At 35.1% G+C, this 26,091-nt stretch overlaps 1 protein-coding gene across 1 annotated transcript; it reads left to right on the top strand.

Moving 5' to 3' along the window:
• Window positions 1-9,836: 9,836 nt before the first annotated feature.
• Window positions 9,837-13,028, top strand: LOC144446218 (putative E3 ubiquitin-protein ligase DTX3). Its single transcript, XM_078135969.1, has 3 exons — window positions 9,837-10,478; window positions 11,368-11,585; window positions 12,932-13,028. The coding sequence occupies exons 1-3, from the start codon at window positions 9,837-9,839 to the stop codon at window positions 13,026-13,028; spliced, it is 957 nt and encodes a 318-aa protein (XP_077992095.1).
• Window positions 13,029-26,091: the final 13,063 nt, after the last annotated feature.

Raw genomic sequence — 26,091 nt, 5'->3', positions numbered from 1 at the left:
TTTGTAAATGAAAATCAGAGACTCTAAATTTTGTAATTAATCTACGACAAGTGGGATTCTTAATCTTGATTAGGTAGTTTTCTAGTTTGAATACAGATTTAAAAGTTCTATAAGTTCTAAGTTTGTTTTTATCACTACCATTTCTTCTAACATCATAAATCATTAAACCAAGATTTACTAAAGTCTTTGCATAGATTGTCCTGAATTGTATTAAGGGTAGAATTAAAAATTACAAATACAAGACCAAATATTGCTCTCGCTATATTTATCAATCATATCTGTTTTATAGTTTCCCCAATTTGAATAACGCATGGAAGATAAGTATGCTGACTTTAATAAACAATCATCACTGATAACTAATCTATGCCAATACTTCAACATATGCTTAATAACAACAAAATTAACAGGAAAACGCCCCAATTCCCCTATAATACCATTAATTGGAGCTCTCTTAGAAACACCCAATAAAAATCTATAAAAAGAGTAACTAATCTCATCAAGAAAATTCTTCTTTTGATTTATTTCGCAACCCCAGACTTCGCAACCATAAGTCATGATAGGAACTATTAAACGATCAAAAAGATCTAAAGCTATATCAACTGAAATACATCCATCAGAAGATACGAGTCTACGTAAACTGAAAAGAGCTTTCATGGACTTTAACTTCAAGTTACAGAAATTTCTTTTAAACTTACCATTAGCAGAAATTATAATACCCAAGTAGCAATATTCCTTAACATTATCAATATTCAAAACAAGTTGTTCTCTGTTTATGAGCTGATTACCTTTATTAGAAGTGTAACCTTCAAATTTGAAAAGGCGTACGAAATATTACAACCCTTACACATGATGTTAGTCCTTTACTACCATAGCCATCGTGACCAACATTTTTTTAACCCACTTCTCAACAACGCATGCGCACCTCGAACCGCCGTACAGTCCGGATATGATCTGAATTCTGATCGACTACAGTACTAAGACAATATTTGAAGACAGCAACAGTTTTCGTTGGTTGATGTACACATATAGGCGAACAGAAATTGGCGCAGCTTGGCAGAAAAAATTTAGTCTTTTGAAAGTTGACGCCAAAGTTAACATGGATTGGTGAGCAAACGTGGAAGTTTTGTGGGTTGGGTTATACTTCCATGATTAACTAAACGACGGTGGTTGTGTGCACTGTAGTGTACGAGTGTAGCTGTAGGGCTTATTTATCAACTTACAACATTTGGCCTGGTTGCCTCATGCACACCTGGACTTATTACTCAGTACCTGTAACGGTAAGTACGACATGTTGAAGGAGTCAACGTTCAGTTTTTGCGAAATTGTTCCCGTGCCATCGCAATATTATTGCATACGACCTCGCATATATATCATATGTAAAGAGTCCTGCTTGCAGACTAGACACGGTCGAAGCTCAGGCTTAGCTAGTTTAATTAGACGCATTCAATCAACAGAGATAGCAACACCGACGAAAAATGACTGACATGTACCGTAGAGTAATTACAATACGGGTCACCCTGCGTTCCCCGGGAGTAGTACGCTCCTCGGTGGAATCACCAAGAGGGTATCGCTCTTCACATGTCATAGAAAACATATGAGCGTTGTTGTTGTTGTTGTTGTTGTTGTTGTTGTTGTTGTTGTTGTTGTTGTTGCAAAGAAACATTAATTTGTTGATATTGGTATGTAATTAGTCTATGTTTTTCAGTGGTTATATTTGTTGTTGTTTGTTTTATTTTGGAAGTTGGTTTTGTTTGGTTACTTAACTATTAAAGCCTAAGCCCAGAAAGTCAGTCCTGTCAATAATGTCATTCTGACATTATCCCAGTCTTTTCTTTGTCTGCACTGCAGCTGTTCCTGGACATTGTCAGAATCCAGTCCCATACTTTGTCTACAAGCAGGATGATTGCTTCATAGGAATCAACAGAAATAATATATTCATGGTTGCACACTGAATATTCATGAGTCCTGAGTGCATTTTCCACTTCAGTATAAAACATCTCTCATAAATATTCTACTTTACAAAGTTGTTTCATCTTGGGCAGAATGAATTGCCTACATGACAAAAAATTTGTATACAACGGTGAACAGCATTTCAAAAGGTTATTTGTTGCTTATTTTGTTTTATAATGAGAAATTCAAGATGTAATTTCATTCAAAGATATGACTTTTGTAGGTAGAGAAGGTGGTAAGTAGTGTGCCCTCTAATGATAGCCAAATCTTTGTGCGAGTCAAAATGATAAAAACTCTTATTTCTTATGAGTCACTACATAGTAAAAGATAGGAGAAAACCAACTTTTGATGCATCACTAGAAATTGTGTTTAGTGGCACTTAAAATTGGCTTAGAGGTCACACTGGTGGTAAGGTAATACATGTAACTAGTATGTTAAAATTCAAGTGCATGCCCAGTTCATTGATTTTTATTTATTTATTTATTTATTCAGCTTTTGACATAAAGTCAGGATGAGTCACACAGGTGACCAACACCTATAGAAAGTGACCCTCCTCAAAATTTGATATTGATTTGATATTAACTCTATGAAAAGAAAGATATTTGAGAAAATATTTCAAAATTTACAGTGAATGATGTACATGTATGTACAACTGTGTTTTATGATTATCAGATTTGACCGAAAAGCAAAATCAAGCTAGCTTGCCATGAGATAGACTGTGACATTTTGTCCTCACCGGCCTCCTCTGTGTGAGGGTGCCCTGTCACGGCATACCATACAGACGAGACGTGAGATTGAAAAGAAAGAGAAATGAAAGCAATTTTTTCACTATATGGACATCTAAGTACCATACTTACAAAAAATATGTAATTTACCAATTTTCTTTGTAAGAAATAGCCAAGAAATATTTGATGATATGGAAATTTTGATAGCTATTTGAATCATGAATGTCAGAACAACTGACTTCATTAGCTCCAATACTCATTAGATTATAAGTCATAGCATCTACCTTGGTTCAACCAACAACAATAAATCATGCACTGAGCTGAGACAGTGGAAATACAAAAAACATATCATTAAGAGGCGAGATCAATAGTTCAATGTACACATAGGATAAAAAGTTTATCAACAAAATTTTATGAGAGCACCCTTTGGTCTCACACAGTGTATAATTAGCATGCTGATAGACGAGCATCTCATTTATCTTGCTGTTACAGGACAAAAACATTTTCAGCAAATTACAAAGTGGCAAATCATAGTTTAAAATTGATGTTTTCTGAATAATACTGCAATTGATGTTTTTATCGAAGAATTTATCAATTTATAACATTAATTTTACAGAGTCCACTGGCACATTATGATGGCATCCTTCAATAATGGCCATCCTGATTCTAAAGAGGAACTAGTCTCTGAGATTGATAAAAAGGTTCTCCTGTGCCCAATATGTATGGAACGGTTTAAGTCACCAAAAATTCTGCCATGCTTTCACACATTTTGTGCACACTGTCTGACAGAATGGGTAAAGAGAAAAGAGGGAAATCTGATCTGTCCGACCTGTAAGCAGTCATGGCCTTTGACTCCTAAAGGTGTAGCTGGTATACCGAACAATGGTTTCATGAATGATTTACTAGAGCTGGTGCAGGATTCCATTTCAGATGCTAAACAGTCTAAATGTGCAACATGTACATGTGCTAATGAGGTGAAATACTGGTGTAAAAATTGTGATAAGTTCTTCTGTGGCAGTTGTAAGCAAGCACACAAATCTGAAAAGTCATCAAAAGGACACAAACAAATAACAATTGAAGATTATGAAAAATCCAAGGCATCAAATTCAACTAAACTTCATCAATCACAATTCTGTGCAGGCCATCCTAAAAAGCAGTTACACTTTTGTGACACTTGTCAAGTTTCTATATGTATGAAATGTTCAAAAGGCAAACATGATTCACCAAAGCATAAGGTTACATCAATGCAAGAGGTCCTGGAGACACACAAAGCTAGCTTGAAAAAGTATGTGAGGAAAATTACACATAATGCAGCTCAACTAAAAAAGGCACAGTCTGCAGCTAAAGCTGTGAAAAAGGATTTGCGGCAAAATAAATTATCATCTGTGGAACAAGTGAAAGGAGTGACCAAGAAAGTGCAAGAAGAGGCCAAGAAGCAAGAGTCCAGGTTAATGAAAGAAATTGATGATATGTATGGTCCAAAATGCAAACAAGTTGATGCACATATTGATCTACTGGAGCAAAAACTAGGCAGTGTAGAAAGTACATACTCCTACTTGAACCATCTACTGACCTATGGTGGACCTGTGGATATCATGGCAGCAAAGAAAGGACTGGACCAACATTTGATGGATGACAAGCAGAGTGATATTAGTGGTAGTGGAGATTTGGATAGTGATCTGGTATTCACAGAAAACCCACATTGTCTGCAGATCAGTCTTGGATGTGTTGGAACAAAGATTAAGGTAAACATTTTAATGTGCACTACTAATAGTACTAATACAATGGTTATGGCAATACTAATATGATAATAATAGCAATAATAGTAATAGTAAAGTTATCTTAGTAATTTTTGAAGTGACTACATAGCGTTCGTCCGAATCACTCAGACGTCATCAGTGATTTGGACATACAATGTAAGCTACATTTGTATGTATTTGCTTCAAACACTAGATTCCAATAAGGTAACATCACTATTACTAGTATATAAAAAATGGAGTCAAGTGTCAATTCTATTCTACAATAGCACTAATGTTAGTTTTTATATTGGGCTTTCCCACACTGTACTCAAAGTACTTTTTATTACCCCTGATAAGGACCTATAATTGCACAACAGCCTATATACTTTTTTTGACTCCCCAGGGAGCATGTAGCAATCTATTTTAGCCTCTATAAGCTTAAAGTGGCCATATGGATGAGAATTTGGTATTTATTTTGGATTTTTATTTGATAAAACAGCTTCACTAAGTTTTTCTACTTGAAAAAATAATGTGAAAGAACATATACCAAGTCCATGTTCATAACTCAATACATTGCAAAAAGATGCAAAAAGTGCAAAAAGTTTGTTATTGTCCGTACAATAGCAAACATTTTACACATTGTTTAATGTTTTGCCGTTTATTGAGTTGTGAACATGGACTTTGTATATGTTATTTCACATTATTTTTTCAAGTAGAAAAACTTAGTGAAGCTGTTTTATCAAATAAAAATCCAAAATAAATACCAAATTCTCATCCATATGGCCACTTTAAATGATTAATGCATGCACATTGCATCCGCTATCCTACCAAGTCCCCAATTATATAGCTGGGTTGACTGAGGCACAGCTGTTTGTGGTTCAAATCTTGCACAAAGACTATTAGCTATTCAGAAACATATGGTGACACCAAGGCTTGACCCTGCAACCTGCAGATTCTAAGGTGGCCATTCTAACCATTCAACCATCTTGCATTCACTGTGATCATTCTATTCATGTATGTAGTACTTCTCTTTATGCTAAAATCCAACATTTGATCCAACCATGCATGCAGAGGTATTTGTATACTGCATTAGTTGTTCTATTATTTTTTGAATGTATGGAGTTTCCTTACATCTTGGTTTTGAAATCTACCTGCACAAGGCAAAATAAAAATGGTATCACAGTGCACCAAGCTTTTTAGCCATGGAAATTTAAACTTACTGTAACTGTAAATTACATGCTATACATACCATTGGAAAACAACAATCTAATGTAATATCAGCCAGATAGTGCTGCAATTATTTCTCAATAATACTAGTGGGGGAATGGGGGGAGGTAGTTGTACTGTAGCATCTCATTTTTGAAGAATTTTACACCAAAATTTCCATATTTTCAGGATGTTTATCAAGACCTGGAGTCAGACGCTTTGCCCTCTATTGAAGACGCTAACAAAAGAGACAAAAGTGATGAATTGAAGAGAAAATGTAGTGTCCCTCCTAAATCCAGAGATGAGGTACACATTCACAGAAATTTATTCTCTTCATTACAAATGAAAATTTATAGTAAAAAAATACCCAGTGTATCTGATGTTCACTCTTTGTTTTATACATATACATTTACACATCAAGTGTATGTTTATATATAAGTAAGCATGCATATATCACAAAATGTTTCTCCGTCTGTGTTTAGTATTTCTTTTCCACAAAATGTTAACTCAAACATCTTTTAGATAATCTCACAACTTTGTAAGTTGTATTTTTTTATTGACAAAATAATGCATTTCAGAAGTGATGACCTTGTCATCCCAACTGAAGATGTGTAAACATATATATTGTATGTGTAAGTGAAATAATAATATATCAAAGCAATATTTTTCAACAATCTCAAATCTTGCTCAAATTTAGTAGGGCAAAGTCATGTTATTCAAATAGTATTTTGTGAATATAAAAAAGGCTTTAAAGTGGTCATATGAATGAGAATTGAGTATTTAGTTTGGATTTTTTAATTGATAAAACAACTTTACAATGTTTTTCTACTTGAAAAACTCATATGAAATAAATATACCAAGTCTGTGTTTGTAACTCAATATTTTGCAAAAGGATGCAAAATATGCAAAAAGTGTGTTATTGTACGTACAATAAAAATACATTTTATACATTTTTTGTAATGTTTTGAAATGTTTTAAATCACAAATAAGGACTTGGTATATGTTAGTTGACACTGTTTTGTTTTCAAGTAGAAAGACAGTAAAGTTATTTTATCAATTAAAAATCCGAAATAATACCAAATTATCATACATATGACATTGAGAAGTGTGATACCAAACCATCGCTTTCAAATAGCTAAAAAATATTATGTTCAACCCATTAAATATTAAATTTGTAGTTTAGGATGCATCGTCAACAAACTGCTGGTCTCATCAGAATTATTCATCATAGTTCATGTTTATGTCGATTATCTGATGATGATGAGTATAAAAATACAATATATAATTACCTTGAAAAAGGTTGTTAATTTTTACTTTCTAATTTCTTTCTAGACACAGGAAACTATTGTTAAAGCTGTCCAGATCTCTTTCAACCGAACAGCATTCAAAGAAGATCTTCAGATCTCAAAAGATGCCATTGAAGATGCTGCACGAATAGCTAACATCACCCTTCCACTGGCATATGAGGGGGATATAATCACTGTAAAGGGCACTTTACACCAAATTACACAGGTGTATGATATTCTTGCTAATAGGAATGTGACACAACACATCCAAGTTTCCACTGAAGAGCCTTTGGCAACTGCTTCTGTGAATTGCAAATGTGAAGATGCATTTCCAACAGTTGAGTCAGGAAGTGATGCGCCTAGTGAGATGAAGGTCAAAGGTCAAGTAGATCATGCAGGTATTACAAACAAGAAACAGAGTGGTAGTAGTAGGAAGGTGAGTGACAAGAATAGACATGATAGTGGAAAGGATGAAACAGGAAGTGGCAACCTCCAGAATGACGACAAAGAAGAGTCAAAAGAGCCAAAGGTGGGCGACACAAACAAACCCAAAGCAAGTAAAAGAAAACAATCATTACATGAAGATAAGAAGCCAGGACATGCAAAACGACTCTCACCAACTCAAGAAAAGCCAACCATCTTCATCGAAGAAAGTGATGACCTCTTGAATTACATACACCATATGTACGCAAAAGAGATTCTGAGCCTAGAAAAGAAATATAAAGTTGATATTATCAGGTCACCTAAAGCCAAGGAGGGTCAAGTTGTATTTGAACCAAAGTCAGCAACATCCTCTAAATTAGCAAAAGAGGCCATGCTAGAATATGAGAAACGTCTAAATTCTGTGAAAGATGCCTTGATTTGTAAAAGTGTTGACACAAGTATCGTTGAAAACCTAAAACCAGCTAAATTAGAGAAGGTGAAAGCGATATTGAGAAAATGTAAAAACAAAGTTTTTGTTCAAGAAGTAGATGGAATATTCAGACTTTACAGTGAAGATTCTACTGTTTTAATTCAGGCATTAAATGCAATTTGTGAAACCATTGGAGTAGCTCCTCCAACAGAAATGGCTGATGAAGAACGAAATCCTGAAGAAAGTGCTTTCATAAAACACGCTACGGTTAGTGAAGACATATTGTCATACATATTTCATGTACACAAGCAACAACTGAGACAAGATGGAAAACAATATGGAGTTAAGTTTGTATGGGAAGGAAATGACAAGGTAGCCATTGTACCAGCAAGGGGTAATGCTGAATGCAAACCTGAAGATGTAGAAGCAGGGTATGACCATTTTGTATCCGTCGTTCAAAGCCTTCATGCCAAAATGCTCCACAAAGATGTTGATTTGAGAGATAGGAAGGAAATATTTCCAGCTACAGTGAATAGTGCCATACAACAGACAAGAGATATTCATATCAACGTGCTGCTTAAAGACACTGATGATAGAATGCTGTTCAGAATGTTAGGGGAGACGAATGATATCAAGGCTGCCATAGAAACACTCTATGGACTTTTGGGCATTGAAGTGATGGCAAGTCGTCATGGCAATAGACACAGGAGTTTTGTAAGAAGTAACAGTCATCCAGGTCGGGATCTATCACAGTCCAAATCAACAGTGTTTAAGTTTACTGCAAATGGAACAGATGTGAAAGTCTGTCATGGTGATATTACAAAGGAAAATACTGACATCATAGCAAATGCAGCAAACAAACGTCTTCAACATGGTGGTGGAGTTGCTGGTGCTATATCAAAAGCTGGCGGCCCAAGTATACAAAATGACAGTAATGCCATAATAAACGATAGGGAAAACGCTCCCATTGGTATTGCCGATGTTGTCTATACCAAGGCTGGTAACCTGCCTTGCAATTATGTCCTACATGTAGTTGGTCCAAGATGGAAAAATATGTCACCAAATGATGCAGAGACATATCTGTTTGCCTGCTGCATAAACCTGTTGAACAAAGCAAATGGTCTCAAAGCTAAATCCATTGCAATTCCTGCTATTGGAACAGGTAAATTAAGTGCTGTATGTTATAAATAACAAAACATGTACAAATGTCGTTTTGCAGTAATTCCATATACTGTCTGTTACTTGCAGCTGTTAAAGACCCATGCTGAATTACAAAAGTACTACACAGGGCTGTCCTATAGGACGCCAATAGGGTCTTCCTGGGTACGTCCATAGTATGTCCTGGGTTGCCCTTTTAAAGTGTCCTGTAGGATTGCCCTATAGGATCGTAAATTATTTTTTTGTAAGTGTATATATGCATACATGATATATGCATGCTTGCATGCATGCATGCATGCATGTATGCATGTATGTATGCATGCATGTATGTATGTATGTATGAATGTATGTATGTATGTATGTATGTATGTGTGTGTAGGTATGTATACATGTGTGTATGTATGTATATGTGTGTATGTATGTATATATGTATGTATGTATGTATGTATGTATGTATGTATTCTAGGAGAACTGTAGAAAAATGTTGTCCTAAACAAAAAAATGGTCCAATCACATCTACAATGCTCCACAGATAGGATAGTACATGCTGATGTAAGACACTGGATTGAATTGTTGGCCTCTAAATTACTAGTCCCATTTTGCATTCTCATTAATGTCATTATCAATTTCTATTATCAATTATTAAATATGTCTCAAGTTTTCAGATTACCTTCTAGAATGTTATTTTACATAAGAAATTTGCAATACGTCATTTTTTTCAATTTTAAGTAGTTCAGGTAATTTTGGTAGGACGGTCAAGCAGGCAACCAGTGACAGGCCAACTGTATAGCATATGGAGATATTAAGTGACTTTTCACAATGTGTTTTTAGAATTCTATTATTATTTGAATTTAATATTTTTGCTCCGGATATATTTTTAGGAATCTATGGAGTACCAAAGCATATTTGTGCAGAAAAGATGTTTGATGGGGTTTATGCCTACACACAAGGTCAGTCTCGCCATGACACATTACAAGATATCTGTTTCATTGATATTGACATTTCTACTGTGGCAGCATTCAGTGATGTGTTTGAGAAAAAGCTGTCACTGTTTAGCATGCCATACAGTAAAGGAGCAATAATGGCTGCCACTCAAACTCAGTCTCAATTGAGTGGAAAAATTCCTCCTGGGTATGGAAGAAATGATGCACTTGACAGTAATCCATCAAAAGCAGCATCTTCACAGGTGCCGGTTACAAGACGTAAAAGTTGTCAAAACACTCCTGACAGCACTGCAGGCAGTACAACTTGGGAAGATAAAGAGAGTCATGATCATTCTAAAACTCTTGCTGCAGACACTCAATGTACTATCTGCATGGATGATCTTGACAATCCAAGAACTCTACCGTGCGGACACAAGTTCTGTACTGATTGTATAGACCAAGCAGAGAAGCATCAAGGACCAATCTGTCCTGTGTGTAAACAGGCATTTGGTTTGATAACTGGAAATATGCCTTATGGTACCATGAAGTGTTACAAAGATGAAAACTTACATCTTCCTGGATATGATAAATATGATGCTATTGTTATCTGCTATAACTTTCCATCTGGGATCCAGGAAGTAAGAATCATGTAATTTATTAAGACAATAACTTGATTCAAATTTATTAAACTCAAATCCCCACAATTAGCTGTATTGCACAAAATTATAATTTGTACTAATTGCTGGATTAAAAAAAATGTGGTAAGACTGGATTGTCTGAAATGTAGGCATACAAGTATACATGTAGTTCAGCAATTTGAAATTTGAAAAATAGACATATTTAGACAATCCAGTTTTGTTAACATTACTAGCATTTTTTTTGTACACTTCCAATATATCCTACCAATTAGACTAGTGGCCTGAGAGAATATTATGCTAGAACCCTATGACACTTTTAGTTGTGGGATATATACTCAAGATATTTGCATGATTGCTTGTAGTGTTCTGTGTGGTCGTACTATCAATAACACGAGCATTGAGAGTGAAATTGCAGCAGAAAATGGTACAAGCACACATGCAAGTACTCCAGAGTATATTGACACTGGCAGTCATGCATGATGGGGTTCTCTTATTATTTCATAAATATGTTTATCCACAACAGCAAATTTGGCAAAAAATACTCGGTCTGATAATTGTGCCTTCTAGAGATTATGCCACTCATATGCATGCACGCTCAATGACATCAATGCAAGTAATCACTGATGCAGGATTATACAGGAATTATGTGATATCTCTACTAAGGAGAATCTGAGCACATCACTGAATGATACATTAATTTCTAGGTAAAGTTGTAGAATTACCCGTTTTATTGCATTGAATCCATGACACTTGGGGCTCAAAACCTGCCTGTTGGGTCACTGCAAATATTACTATGATAATTAATCTTTACATCCTAAGCAATTTGTCTTTTATGATAATTAATACAGTTGAATGAACAATACCCTTCATTTTTTTTCTTGCTGATTAGGAAGTGCATCCAAATCCCGGAAAGAGTTTCACTGGTACATCACGTACTGCATATCTACCAGACAATGGTGAGGGTCGCCAAGTGTTGAGACTTCTGAAAACTGCTTTCGAGAGAAAGCTAACTTTCACTATTGGTACATCAGTTACTACTGGACTTACAGACACTGTTACTTGGAATGATATTCACCACAAGACCAATATTCGTGGAGGAGCCCAAGGGTATGTAATACAATGGAATATGGCTTAATTTTAAATTACAAGATAGTACTTGCTATAAGAAATGATTTTTGCCTGAAGTTGCTCAATCTCAAAAACCTCAGAGGGAACACTAATGAGAAAGTGTTCACTGACAAATGAAAATTCAAAATATTTGAATTTTTGGTCAGATAAGTTTGAAATTTGATGGATGTGTTCCTAGGGATGTACAGCTGTTCAGGACATAATATCCCATCAGTGGTATGAAAATTAAGTCTAAAAATGCCTTTTTGGTCAACAATTTTGGTCAAACTACTAGGCAGATTATGCTGAAAGTTGGTAGGAATGTTTTTAAGGATGTGCAAATGAAAGGATTATTCAGCAAATGATTATCTCATAAGTGATATGCAAATTAGGCTTAAAAATGTTACTTTTGGTCAAAAACTTGTTATCGAAAACTACTATGTAGATTGGGCTGACATTTGGTGGGGATTTTCCAAGAAGTGTTATGTTACACATGTGGTTCAAGACATTGATACAACTGGCCCTAGTAACAATGACATGCCCTTAGCAGCAGCCAAATGCTAGTATGTTTACACAGATAACATTATTGGGTAGAAAAGTGAATAGCCATATCAAAATTGTATGAAAATATGACTAGCAACAAGACCACACCAATAGTAACAGTTAAATGATTATGTATACTGCAAAGATAACAACAAGTATAGTTAGACAAATGGATTACTATTTATAGAGTAAAAACTTTCTTAAGAAAAAATCTCACATTTTCACTGACACGTGACAATAGCCCATTGCACTACACCCCCTGATGCCATTGATGACGTCAGCGAAAATTTGGGAGTTGCTTCCAAGAAATTGTTGGAGTAGAAATTTCATTGTTAAATTCATAAACTGTTATTCTACATGCACACCATTGGTACTATATTCTAATATTAAACCAATAGGGAACTTGCAAACCTGCCATCTTGAATGTTGCATTATGGGAAATGTGATAATAAATATTTATCAAATAGTATTATAAGCAATAATATTACATTGTTTTTAACCACAAATGACCAATTCATAGGCACATAGGCCATTTTGGGAGGTTTATTTTATCGGTAGCTCCTGATTAGGCATTACGATAACCACAGATAATCCCATAGTCCTTTGCATCTGAGCATGCTCAGTCTGGATTGCAAGTTCCCTATTCTGTAAGGACTTATCAAACTACTTTTTAAAATGTATATGCCTGTTTGTAATTTACATGTCAAAGAGGTGGCATTGATTTATGCCAAATTCAGACTATAGCTTTATAACTGTAACTTGGTTGTGAAATCTAAATTATAAGTATGCTTTGATTGTTTCAGGTTTGGATACCCTGATTCTAATTATCTTACTAGAGTGAAAGATGAGTTGGCAGCAAAAGGAGTTGAAATGAGCCAAACACGGACAAAGAAGAATTGACATTCACATATTGTCTGCACAATACTATTATGACGCTGTCTATATACTGGCGTAGCCTGCTTGTATTTCAAAGAACCAGGACCTGTGTTGTGCAAAATTAACATCGATCAATGGTCCAAGACCAGCATATTTGTGTAAGGATCAACAGTTTTGAAGAGCTACAGCAACTTACCATTCCTTTTGACTAATTGAAATTTGATGTTAATGAATAACTTTTATTCAGTGATATTGATAGATATTCAATGTTTACCAACACAAATTTGACCTCATGGTAGTACCTATTTTATGCATACTTACTTGGTTGTAAGTGATATTGTCACAGTCAGTCACAAGTCATCAATTTGTTGATATCAGATTTACAGTGACAGTAGCATACAGCCATTCTCACAAACCGAAGCAGATATTTCTTCCATGACACTGCAAAATAATCTCTCAGCGGAGTGTCTTCAAAGGTGCCGTAAAAGAGGCTGTGGGTTACGATGATGCATACAACACATGTATATATGTAGTTGGTTGAATTTCTCCAATTGTTATTGTCCTCGAGTAATCAGTATGTCCAAGACATCCACACTCATTTTAGGCACTTTATTGCACTGAATTAGGCAGTGATTATGATCGAGAAAGAGAACTGTGATCTCTTCAAGTTGAGATTGCAGATAATGTGAATGAATGATTCATCAAATAAGGTCCTGGTTCGGCAGTTTCCCATAATGAACAACAGCTTTTGCTACATGTCGGTCCTTTTGACTAACAGTCATTTTCCCTTAATTTCACACAATGACCGGAACATTTTTCTCTTCAAGAAGCAAAACAAAGCAACACATTACTGTTTTAAATTGTTGCATCTTCTAAAATGAAAGCATTTCTATTGAAAACAGAAGTGAAAATTACTTCTGAATTATACACTTTGGCTTGAGTGTATGTTACATCATGGTTCTAAGAACAGCTGCCCCCTCCCCCCCCCCATCTCAGTCAAGTGTACAGTGTATGTGTTATTTCAACAGTCATGGGAGTAAGACAGAGACCCACATGCCAGTACATGTACACAGACTGTAGACTGTACAGCAGATCCTATGATGATATGTTGACATTTAGTTTTCAGTTAAAAAACAAGGACAACATTATACTTTCTTATTTGGGGATACAATAGCAAAGTCAGAACCTTTCACTGTCATACATCAGGCCTGGTTGTGGAGAGTAGGGTATACCTGGCTTGGTCATGGTGTCTGTAAACTATGACCTGCTGGGTATGGAAGCCTCCAAAGTGCAGGTGAACAGCACATCCAACAGGTTTATAGTTTCCCTTGGTAGGATTTAACTGATAGGGCCTTGACTACCACATATTGTACTTGCGGTGCGGTGCATGCTTTTTAAACTGAATTAACTTTTCATGAGGTTCTGTTATTACTACATCTGTTATCCAAAACAGCAAATTCTGTATAAATTATACTTGGCTGTCATGCAATTTTGTGTGCAAGGATCAATCATGCCCACATTTGCATGTAGGTATGCCATAATGTTTTCGGTATTGCACTGAAAATGATACCACTAGTATGCGCATGCACCAGTACAGGTAATCACTGGTGCATGTATAATAATGGTTATTATAGTGCAGTAAAAAGAATTGGGCTAAGCAACTGAAACATGGTGTTTTATTAATGGTAATACTTGTGTGTTTGTTTGTTTGTGTGGGTGTGTGTGTGTGTGTGTGTGTGTGTGTGCATGTGCATGTGCACAACTACAGTTACATGGGTTATACCAATCTAGGTCTGTGCCAGAGATAAGATCTGTGCATCACCTTAAGTAGTTTGTTGGAAAGACTTGAAATGAACATCATTAGGTCATGTCTATACAAAATGTATTAAGTGAAGCTTCAAGAGCAAATTTTGAATATGATTCCAATATCAAGAGGAATTTGCATCCAATGCCAAGTCAGTGATCACAGATATTAAGGTCTTTGATGTCATCAATATCTATGTATTATGATTACAGTAGTGGTAGTTGATTATTTAATTAAAGTGACATGAGGTAATTGCTCTCGGACCATCAGGTTATATGTCACCTTCAACAAAAATGTATACATTGGCCGTACAGAGAGGTTAGAATGAAAAAAAAGCAAATGTACATTCAGTGAGGAAGAAAATACAAATGAAGTATAATTGCACAGTGAAATGTACATTATACATATATCATGCATAAGCTTACATAGATATCTTTCATAGCAAAATCTGGGCATCTCCGAGAGGGAGCCATGGTGGCTGAGCTTGATGGGGTCATTTCCTCATCAAGCCAAAAGTTGGAAATAAAACCATATACTACTATTTGCTTTGAGATAAATTCTGACCGTGTTAGCTGCTTTTTGCTTTTTGATAAGGAATGACAAGAAAACAACTTCAACACATTTTTTTTATTGAATTTTTTTACTTTATTTCTCCTTTGGTCGATTGCAGTAATCCTTTTCCTGTCTTCAAATGAAGTTGTGCAACTAACAATCAAATAGCACTTTGTGGAAACACTAGAGGGTGGTTTTGAAAATTCTGGACAGCTGCCGGCGAGAAAAGGGAGGGGGAGTTAGGATTGGAGGAGAGGGCCATCTATATAAGATTTTTCAGCCATGCTAAAATGATCACACTTAATTAGCTTTGATTTTGTAATAATATGTAACACTACTATTCTGCAAATAAAAAAGGCTTGTTCTTGAAATATTCAGACATTATGAAAATTTTTGGTTATTCATAATATACAGGTCCCTTTTTGTACGGGCATGTCTTGGGCTGGAAAGCTTGTGCATATAACGTTGAACAATAAAAAGTGCAGTGATCTACATGTAGTTTTATGTATTATGGAAAAATTGATTGACATTCCATTTTCTCCAATACAAAGCAGTCGGTCCTCTATTACAGAAATCATTTAGATTTGTCTTATTTGATATTATCATTTTTGAAGAAAATCGACAGAATAACATTCTAGAAACATCTCACCAAGTTTCAGTCTCATTGACCAAGTACTCTTTGAGATATAAATTTTTGACCAAAATTCACATTTTTACACCTAATTTGCATATTACTGATGCGATCATTATATGCTTAATACTTCTTCCTCTATACACCCACAACTGTATCCCTCTTACATTTCAGCCTAATAGTTTTGGAATAATAGGTTTTTGACCAAAAAGGCACATTTTTAGCCCTAATTTGCATATTAATATGGGAATTGTCATGTCATGAACGAATCTTAATTTACTTACATCTAAGAATGTCCCCATCAAATTTCATGCCAATTTGCCCAGTACTTTTGGAGTTTAAACTTTTTTGACCAAAAATCACATTTTTTTTACCCAAAACCCACATCTCTGATGCAATCATTTTCATTTAAACAATTTACCAACTAGACACCAGAAGTAACATGACCACCAAATATCAAAGTTTTTTACTTTAAGTTGTTTACACACACACACACACACACACACACACACACACACACACACACACACACAGACAGACACTTTCCAATGCATATAGCACTACTGAACCTTCAGTTCAGTTGTGCTAAAAATCTCAATTTTTGTCAAAAAGTTATATCTCAAATACTACATGGGGAATGGGGCTGAAACTTGAGGAGGATGTTTCTGGAGGTGTTATTCTGCAGTTATTGTTCGAAACGTATTGACAAATTGGCCCTAGCAACCGTGACCATGCCCTTAGCAACAGTGAATTGATGCATGTTAGAAAGATAACAGGGATGGGTAAGTGAATAAACATTTTAAATACAAATGCAAATATCCCTAGCAACAATAACACGCCCATAGCAACAGCGAAATGGTGGTTTATATCACCAAGATAACAGGGATGCTTATAGGCAAGTGAATAAACACCCAAAACGCGAATGCAAATATGCCTAGCAACAAGACCATGCCCATAGCAACAGCCTATCATGACATTATGGTTAAAGTAACAACAGGGCTGGATAGGCAACCAGATAAAGAAAAAAATACAATTATGCTGAAACGTCATTGGCACTATTTTTCGCTGTATAAAGGCAGATGTTCAGCTTTGAAATAGTGAAATAGTTTCATACGCGATCATTTGATTGCAATTGTTCATCAATTTTGCTGGTCCAATTTTCATAACAAAAACCGAACTTTGTAACTTTGTACCTTCAATTGTGTTCTGTCCGCATTTTTATTAAAAATGACTTGTTGCCGTGTTTGTTTGTTTGTGTGTGTGTGTGTTGAGGTTGGGGGGGGGGGGGGTATTCGCTTTCCATAACTACAATTATCAATTATAAGTCTTGCTTATATGTGCAATACTGGTCAACACATACACATTTGTCAGTGCGAGTCATACAAATCATATAATGGATAAACAAATTAACACTATAAAGAATACCACATCATATTTTATTTCAATATCTACCTGTATGTGTACCTGTAACTACCACCATAGGACTTTCAATAAATCAATATAACAGACAGAGGCATGTTGTACGTGTCATCCACCGTCTCATGTCAAAGGTTACATAGTAATTCTTGCTGTACCGAAAGAGTTCAGTCTACAAGAACAGTAGGCTATTGTATAATTACGCATATGTCAAAACCACTCCCGAGGAGCAAGACTTCAAAACGTGTACGCATGCGCATTGCGTTTTGAAGCCTTGTTCTAGAGTAATTAACTCGAATGCTGACATGGTTCACTCACTGCGAAAGAAGACACAGATTGGGCGCTTAAACTGGCGCTGCCCTCTACGGTACACACTCATAGAGAAGTGAAATACGATCCGTGTATTGCATCTATAATCAAACATTATAACCCTTCAGGAAGGTTTCAAAAACACAAACTTTGAATACAAATATTTCTTTGTTAATATTAGCCAAGATACATTAGTTTACAGAGATGGTGATCTCTCTCCACAGTATAGCATAGTTCTTGTACATTTAATTGTACTTTAATCTCATGAAATGGTGATGTAGTGCTAAAGTAATCTCTCTCTCTCTCCCTCTCCCTCTCCCTCTCTCTCTCTCTCTCTCTCTCTCTCTCTCTCTCTCTCTCTCTCTCTCTCTCTCTCTCTCTCTATCTCTCCCCCCCCCGGGTTTCTCCCCACACGAATGTCGGCTGTATATAAATACCGCCATCTACGTTGTAATATGACCGATATGTATCCAATGATATGTGACTGACAATTGAATAGAAGTGACTGTTAATTTGCATCAGGCTATCATCAAAACATATAACTGTCAATTCATTTTTATATATGAAAATTATATACAATTTATAGGCAGTTGAAATCATTATCATGTAGCCGTGCCTTAAATAATAGTTGGGTACCCTGAGGTTTGTATATTGTAACACAATATGAATTATTGAAAACAAAACATATACAGCTAAACACTTAAAGAAGAAAAATCATTCTAATATATGTAGCCTTTTTATTCGAAGCTTAAGAAAGCAAATCATCGATAAGAAAAAAATTCTCATGAAAATTGAGGGATTCCCAAGTTGTTCACTGGAATGACGCTCACTTATGCAAAACGTCGAGCACTAAGCATTCGCGCGCGCGCGCGCACACACACACACACACACAGTTTTTAGATTATTTCATGGCGAGCCTCATCTTTTCTCGGAAAAAAACAACGAAAATATTCCATTGTTGTACACTTCATGATAAATTTTGCTAAACAATTTTAACATAAAAAGTGATCATAATTCCAAATATTTTCATAAATTTAATCGCTATATTGACTCACTTTTCTGACAGTGACGTCACTGATCTGTTCATTAAAGTATATAGAAATTATTCGTCTGACAAATACAGCTGGTCAGAGGACTCTAAAGAAAGTGTTTGGACTTGAATAATTCAGGTCACCGATCAATTCAAATTGGTTCTTGTGTTTAATACATCACTACATAACGAACATCGACGGAAATGTCTTTTCCTTTTATAATGTATTTTATAACGTGATGCTTTGCTGTAAAAGAAAGGCTATGTACCATGTTTACTACTGCGGTGTGCACTCTATCCGTATTATATTAACAAACATCATATTTTGCTTTTATGTCGAAAGCAAATCGTGAACTCCCAATGCCCTGTTATAAGGATCATTCAAGGCTTTATTCAGTTTGGCTACAATTAGGAACCGTATCATGATTTCTCGTTAATGTTGTGTCTACTTAAGTACTTTGTGTTGCTTTAGTTACCATGTCATGTTTGTGCGACCACAGGTTACCACAGACAACAAACAAATAGTCATACAGAACGTTAATCATGTGGCTTGTAATAAAGTAATGATATGATAATGTGTTTTATCGTCATATATATATATGATTTTGCGTGGTGAAAAATTTACAAAAACAATATTGTGTAGAGGACTCCTTTAGCACGGGATTTGTGTGCTATCAGAGAACTTAATTTCAATAAGACTACTATAGTATCTAGTACAAACTAAGCAATACCAAACCGAGGTATATTCATAACGTCATTTTAGGAACACCAAACAATTTAAATCGTATTTTTGCGGGAACTGAGTATTTCTTTATTATTAGCTAAGATTGTAAAGATAGTTTGTGGATAATATATATCAACAGAATTAAAACTATAATAAATTCCACTTGTTATGTGTATGGTCATAATAATATCTGCTCGGTTTCACGGTTTCATTTGTGCATAAGATTTAGATCAAATGTATATTTCTTTGCTCATGTTTCCTTCGAATAATTTATATAGTAAGGCTTCATGCTGGTTTAATGCATTGTATTAAAGTGACCATATGGATGAGGATGCGGTATTTATATTGGATTTTTGATTTATAGAACAACTTTACTATGACTTCCTACTTGACCAAGGCTGTGTTTGTAACTCAATAAACTGCAGAAAGCTATAGAATGTGTACAACGTTTGTTATTGTATGTACAATTACAAACATTAATTTTTACACATTTATTAATCTGTTGCAATTTATTTATGTAACAGCTGTGATCCCCCTGTAATTACTGAAGGCTCTCTTATTCAAATTAACAATGTTTTTTATACTCCGGAACCCCCCCCCCTCCCTCCCCCGTCGAAAATGGCGACACATCACTATACAATGCAGTAACATATAACCTTTAACTGTATATATATCAATCGTGTTACTGTCAAGAACAGATATCTTCTATCTCAAAAGTCATAAAATAGCTTGTGGTATTGATTAAGCTAGTTGAAGTGAAATCAGTGACAGTGACAAAAGCATAGAGTGAGATTGTCTCAACACAAAACCATTTTTGGAAAGCTAAAATTCGTATACATACTCTCGGGGGCCGCAGTGTCACGATAATATAATATAAGAATGTCTGTAAACATGAGTCTTGTACAACAGTTGGTGAGATGGGTACTGGATTTTAATTCGAGAATGTATTTTAGAAGATATGATCATATGTTATTATATTTTTTTAAAATTACATCGAATTTGTGTTTTAAATTATTATATATACAATAAACATAACCCTGCAGAATAATTCTATAAAGGATGAAATGTAGTCTGCTTCAGTAACTTTATCATTGTTGTTAGATTTGAACTTTGTCATAATGGGTATATTCCAATATATGGTAGAGACTAAATATCCCGAGGGTAACTGTGTACGTGTGCCTGAAATAATGACACCGATATTGCCCAATCATTATATTATTATTATCATTATTTTCGTAGTAAATTAGGAGGTAAACCTTATGTGTCTGAGACCTTTTCCAGTATCAACACTAGTTTATGATATTAAAAACCATTTTAGCTAATTTCTAAAATATAGTTAAATAGTCGGCATTGGCCTGAACTTACGTTGACACTTTCAAGAATACTGGAGCTTGAGAAATCGTGCAGTGTTTATGAGATTGCACAAGTGGTACTTTGCACACAACCCGACTTTTTCAATTCCATTTCATATGCAGCTTCGTTTGAAGCTGCCTGTACCAATCATACACTCCGTCTGTGTGTGATGTCAAGTCGTTTTCTCCAAGTGCTCCATACTGTGATTAGAAACGTCTCATGTAGCATAGACATACTAAAGTCCTTTGAGTGGGTTTTCAGGAGTGTGGTATTTAGGTACTACCGAACCAGAAAGGCTATAAAGTTTCAATTAGGCAACACCGTGTTTTTACATCTCATACAACATTGTTTTTCTCGTTATACGAATTACTTAAACAAAATATTGGTACTGATATCACGCACGCAAATTAAATGTTACATCTTACCTCACTGTGAACACAGATAAACAGTTTTGTGTTTGAATCTTCCCTCAGTCTCATCCGACAGCTAGTGATGTCGATTTGTGTTCACAGTGAGATAAAAATTATCATAGTATATGCTTGTACGATGTCAATGTCTGTATATTGTTTTACATAACATTTAACACAAAAACCGTTATGTGGGATGTAAAAACCATCGTGCTGCCTAATTGAAACTCTATGGTCACGTCACTCTGGTTTGGTAGTAAGAATCAGATTCGAAACTACGTTCTCAATATTCCGATCAAGAGAAAGCCGACATTGTATAATTTATTTTGTTGGCCTTTGTCACTATAGCCGGGTTTTTCTAAAGTACAAGATGGGGAGAGACCAAAATTACTGGAAAAAGAAGAAAGAACACACACACACACACACACACACACGCACACACACACGCACGCACGCACACACACACACACACACACACACACACACACACACACACACACACACACACACACACACACACACACACGGAAATTTGTAATTGCAAACTATTTAGGTAAATTTCGTTATTGCTTATCTATATAAAATGTTTAAAATACATGTAGGATTAACACATAACGTTACAATAACTGGTGAGCTGAATATATTTTACCTATACTGAGACAAATGGTATTGAATACTTCAGTCACGTTCCATGTGATAATGTGAGATTACATATATTGAAATGTTATTTTACAGAAAAATCAGTTGTAACTTGTTGCTGAAACGAAATATCTTTTCTTTTGAATGTTAACACAGCATTTTCAATTAATATAGTAATAGAATGTAAATGGATCTTAGCATGGAGTTGATAAGATGAATTCTGATCAGAATTGCAAATGTGGCATCAAACTGTTTTCCTGCATATCTGATTGTAGATCATCTGTTTGCGACAAATTTCAACTAGAATTATACACATTCAACCTTTCTGCAAAGAATTTGAAGAAAGGGCAAATTCTGTGTAGTTTAAGTAGAACACAGTGTTCAGAGTTAATGGTTTATATCTGTTATTTAAAAAAATATTTATACGGTTGCAGTTGGACATGGCCCGCAAATAGGCATATCCTAAATGGCGGAAAAGATAACAAGAATGGCATTGAAGCACAAATGCGTACTGCATGTACGAGCATACGTTTATATATTTTTTACAGGATTTGATAGCTTGGGCATTATTTTGCCTAGCTTCCTTGATAGGTACCAGTCACTATCTTTACCTTTGTTAAAACATTGTTTTAGGCTGTTGCTATTAGCGTGACTGTGGTTGCTATGAATTAATTTGAAATGATCATGAGCCTTTGTAATAGATCATGTAATTTGACTATTGCTCTGGGTATGGTCTCTGTTGCTAGACATATTTTATTTAGCTTTTTCAAAGCTCAACCGTAGCTAAACATAGTGCCACTTTGCCTCTAGACACATCCCAATCAAAAGTCAGGGCAATCTGCCAAATAATTCTTGTGCTTAAAGGTATGAACAAACAATTACTAGAAAATCTCAATCGTATATGAACGATGGCTCATCTTATCTTGAACAATTCTTCACCCTGACATCCCTAGAAACATCCCACCAATTTCAAGATCAATCTATCAAGTGGTTTTTTGGTTAAGGAGTTTTATTTTGCAAAAACATATTTCTTTAGACCTAAATTTTCCCCGTAACCACCACTTTGCCTTAAACAAATTCACAACTATACACTATAATTACGACTTCAATTTCACGATTTTTGTTCTACAAATTCCTATGCCGATACATAACTAGAGCGTTTTGCATTGTGACTAAAAGATGGCGAATATAAATCTATTTTTATTGAAATTCCATGACCTTTGACCTCTAAATGTACGTAAGAGTCCGTCGCCATTTAAAGTAGGGTTTACTTGTGATTAAACATTCCCTTTATCTCACTATACGGTAGTGAACAAAGTATACATTTTAAACATCTTGGCGCCTATGCGAAAATGGTTCACGTTTTGTTGTTAGTAACAGCTATTTAATCAGTGACACAAGCATTGCATTTATACTGACGCACTATTCCCTTTTAAAGTGTGGGAAACATGGTAAGCCTTTGTGTTTATTGAAACTGTAAGTATGTATCTATGTGACCTTGACGGAAATGTTTGCTCAAAAGTCATCGCATTTTAGCGTAAAGTTATGTCTAAGTAATTAATAACGGACTCATAAATAACACGAATAGCTGATGAAGGGTGTCTACATGCATGAGTTTGCATTTCTCAATCTAGTAATTTTTTTATGTACAATTCAAATTGAAAATTTTTAACATACATTTCTATGTATGTTAACTTATATTTATTACCTTTTGTTGCATAGCATATTTTTTAACAAAGAATGTCTTGATGTTGCAATATTTCCCGAGTAGTTCGATAAAAGGAGAGAAACGTAAGTTTGTAGTCTTTTACGGTACGAATACAAAGCATTCACCTCTTTAAAAGTCATCTAATGCTTCAAAAATGTACTTTCAATGTCATCACTTAAAAGGTATTATTGCTCAAACGGCAGCTATTTTATTCTTTTTTCTTGCGTTTTCCGTATTATCATATTCTCATCGTAATTACATACAATGTACACTGCAAATGGCAAAGGTATTATTACAGTATTATCAGACTGGTAATCGACCTCACGCCAAACTCATTAGGTACTTTAAGTGTACATTAGCACCAGGTAAAAAGCTTTGTGTGAATTAGAATGGCGTACTTTTCGGAAAGCGTTGCACTAAACCCCGACACTCTTTACTTTGAGAAATAGACCGAACGCTGTCATGCAATACATGCTTAAATTGTCGGCTTTAAATAAGAAACATGCATATTAAGAGATGTATACCTAAAAGGTGTCAGTGATTGTAATGGCGTAAAAAGAACTGAGACTTTGTGAATGAGGTTACATTACTTTCTCCAAACTAACCTATCTAAGAGTCACGAGTGTTAGTATTTAAAACAGCTTCTTATTACAAGTTACATTTCCGAAAGGTACTCGATCGACAAAAAAGGGTATAACGCACAATATGCATTTCGAATAAAGACCCTCATGTCTTCCATTTATACCTGCAAATGAACAGTTGCTATATAGTACCTTTTCAGTCGAAAGGGTTACCTCGAAGGAAAACACATAATTCGCTAGCAATATTAGTTCACCGAATTACCTTTCATCACGATACTCTTGCAAGGTCAAATATGTTTGACCAACATTTAATCATTTTAGTTGGTATGAAAATTTGGAAGTTGTTCAAATTTAATTTTACTCCTATTTCAGCAAAATTATTTTTAATTATATCCATGTTCGGATGAATAGAGAAATTATTAAAATGCACCATATACCATTGATAACTCAGAAAGAGATGCATATTAACATGTAACTGGCGTATTCACAAACATGTAATACACTTTGTTGTATAGTCAATTTACGTGTATTATCTGGACCAAGATGGCTGATAGATTTCTGGCACAAAGCCAAACTGATTCAGAGGTAAATTTGCATACCTATGGATTAACGCTGAGCATTGCAAATCTATTGAGATTTGTGGTAGAATAAGATTAAATCTTGTTGAAAAGTAACTAAAATTATTTAAATTGACTAGCTTACTAGACAGTGCTACAGCATTATCGAAAATACGGAAACCTGATCGCTTCATACAGTAGTTTTGTTTCCACGATTACTAAGCATTTTATACAATGGAAGCTTGTTGTGTAGAAAAAAAATGTCCTGCTCAACAAAATGTTTTACTAACATTGCGAAGTCGTATCGTCTGCCTCGACAAAAAGTACCATTAATATATTTTAATTCATTTACATTCCTTGCATGGTAAATATTGTATAAATATATATAACTTAATGGCGTTCTGATAGATAAGATAATGATAGCTCACGAAAAAAAGAACGAAGCAATGTTGTTAACACGTGTGTCATGCCAAGTGATAGTGCTAGTGAGATTTGTTCATACCAGTTGATAAAGTGTAGAAATTTTAGTAAGATTTTTGTTGAGCACTGTAGCAATGTTAGTAAGAGTCAAACTTTTGTTGAGCCATTCGATATTTGTGTTTTGTTCATGGCAACTGGTGTCCCTTGTAAATACTACTGTGACAGTATATTTTCCATACCATTAAAATAATTACTAGAGCAACTGTATGTTAACGTTTCCCAGCACACGTTCATTATGACAACGTGAAGTTATCAAGTTATGACGACTAATGGGTAACACCAACCTTTACATCCAACCCTTCAAATCTTTAACATGAATGCTTATTATAGTTTTTCTCTCAACACGTGATAATTCTTTCTTGTATGTAAGTATATGACACGCTTCACATCTAGCAAAGATATCATAACGTAGGGATGAACGCAGCAAACAAATGCCAATACAGACAAAGTGGGCTTCCTATAGCTATACAGCGAACACGGAATATTATCGTAACAATACAATGTGCATAATAAAACGTAACATCGTGTTTACTACTGCGACATTAAAATTGTCAAAAGAGAATGATATTCATAATCTCTACATGGCTTAAATACGATGCCATTTAGCTAAACCATTATATCTCTCTTGACATTTGCGTGTTTACTCTGCACTCCACTGCATGCACGCTCTTTATTCTCACTATTTTTTCTCGCTATCTAATTTTAAGCATTTCTACTGACTGAGTAGTGAACGTTAGTAGAAATTTGATATATCGAGCCAACATGGATTACATAGCTGTATTACGTAGACGTCTCCATACATACGTCAGTCGCAAAGGGCGATATCTGATTTGAAAGTCACACCATATTACGACAACCGAACGCTAACTTATACTTTACACTGTATAATTGATTTA

Source organism: Glandiceps talaboti, chromosome 15, assembly GCF_964340395.1.
Source record: "Glandiceps talaboti chromosome 15, keGlaTala1.1, whole genome shotgun sequence".
NCBI lineage: Eukaryota > Metazoa > Hemichordata > Enteropneusta > Spengelidae > Glandiceps > Glandiceps talaboti.
The sequence above is the reverse complement of the archived record's forward strand: the minus strand, read 5'-3'. Positions and strand labels throughout refer to the sequence as shown.

What these genes read in the sequence shown, in the direction of transcription:
- LOC144446218 (XM_078135969.1), top strand. Translation starts at nt 9,837, where the DNA reads ATGTTTGATGGGGTTTATGCCTACACACAAGGTCAGTCTCGCCATGAC. An exon ending in TTCCATCTGGGATCCAGGAA is followed by an intron (nt 10,479 to 11,367) that starts GTAAGAATCATG and finishes CTTGCTGATTAG; the next exon opens with GAAGTGCATCCAAATCCCGG. An exon ending in ATTCGTGGAGGAGCCCAAGG is followed by an intron (nt 11,586 to 12,931) that starts GTATGTAATACA and finishes TGATTGTTTCAG; the next exon opens with GTTTGGATACCCTGATTCTA.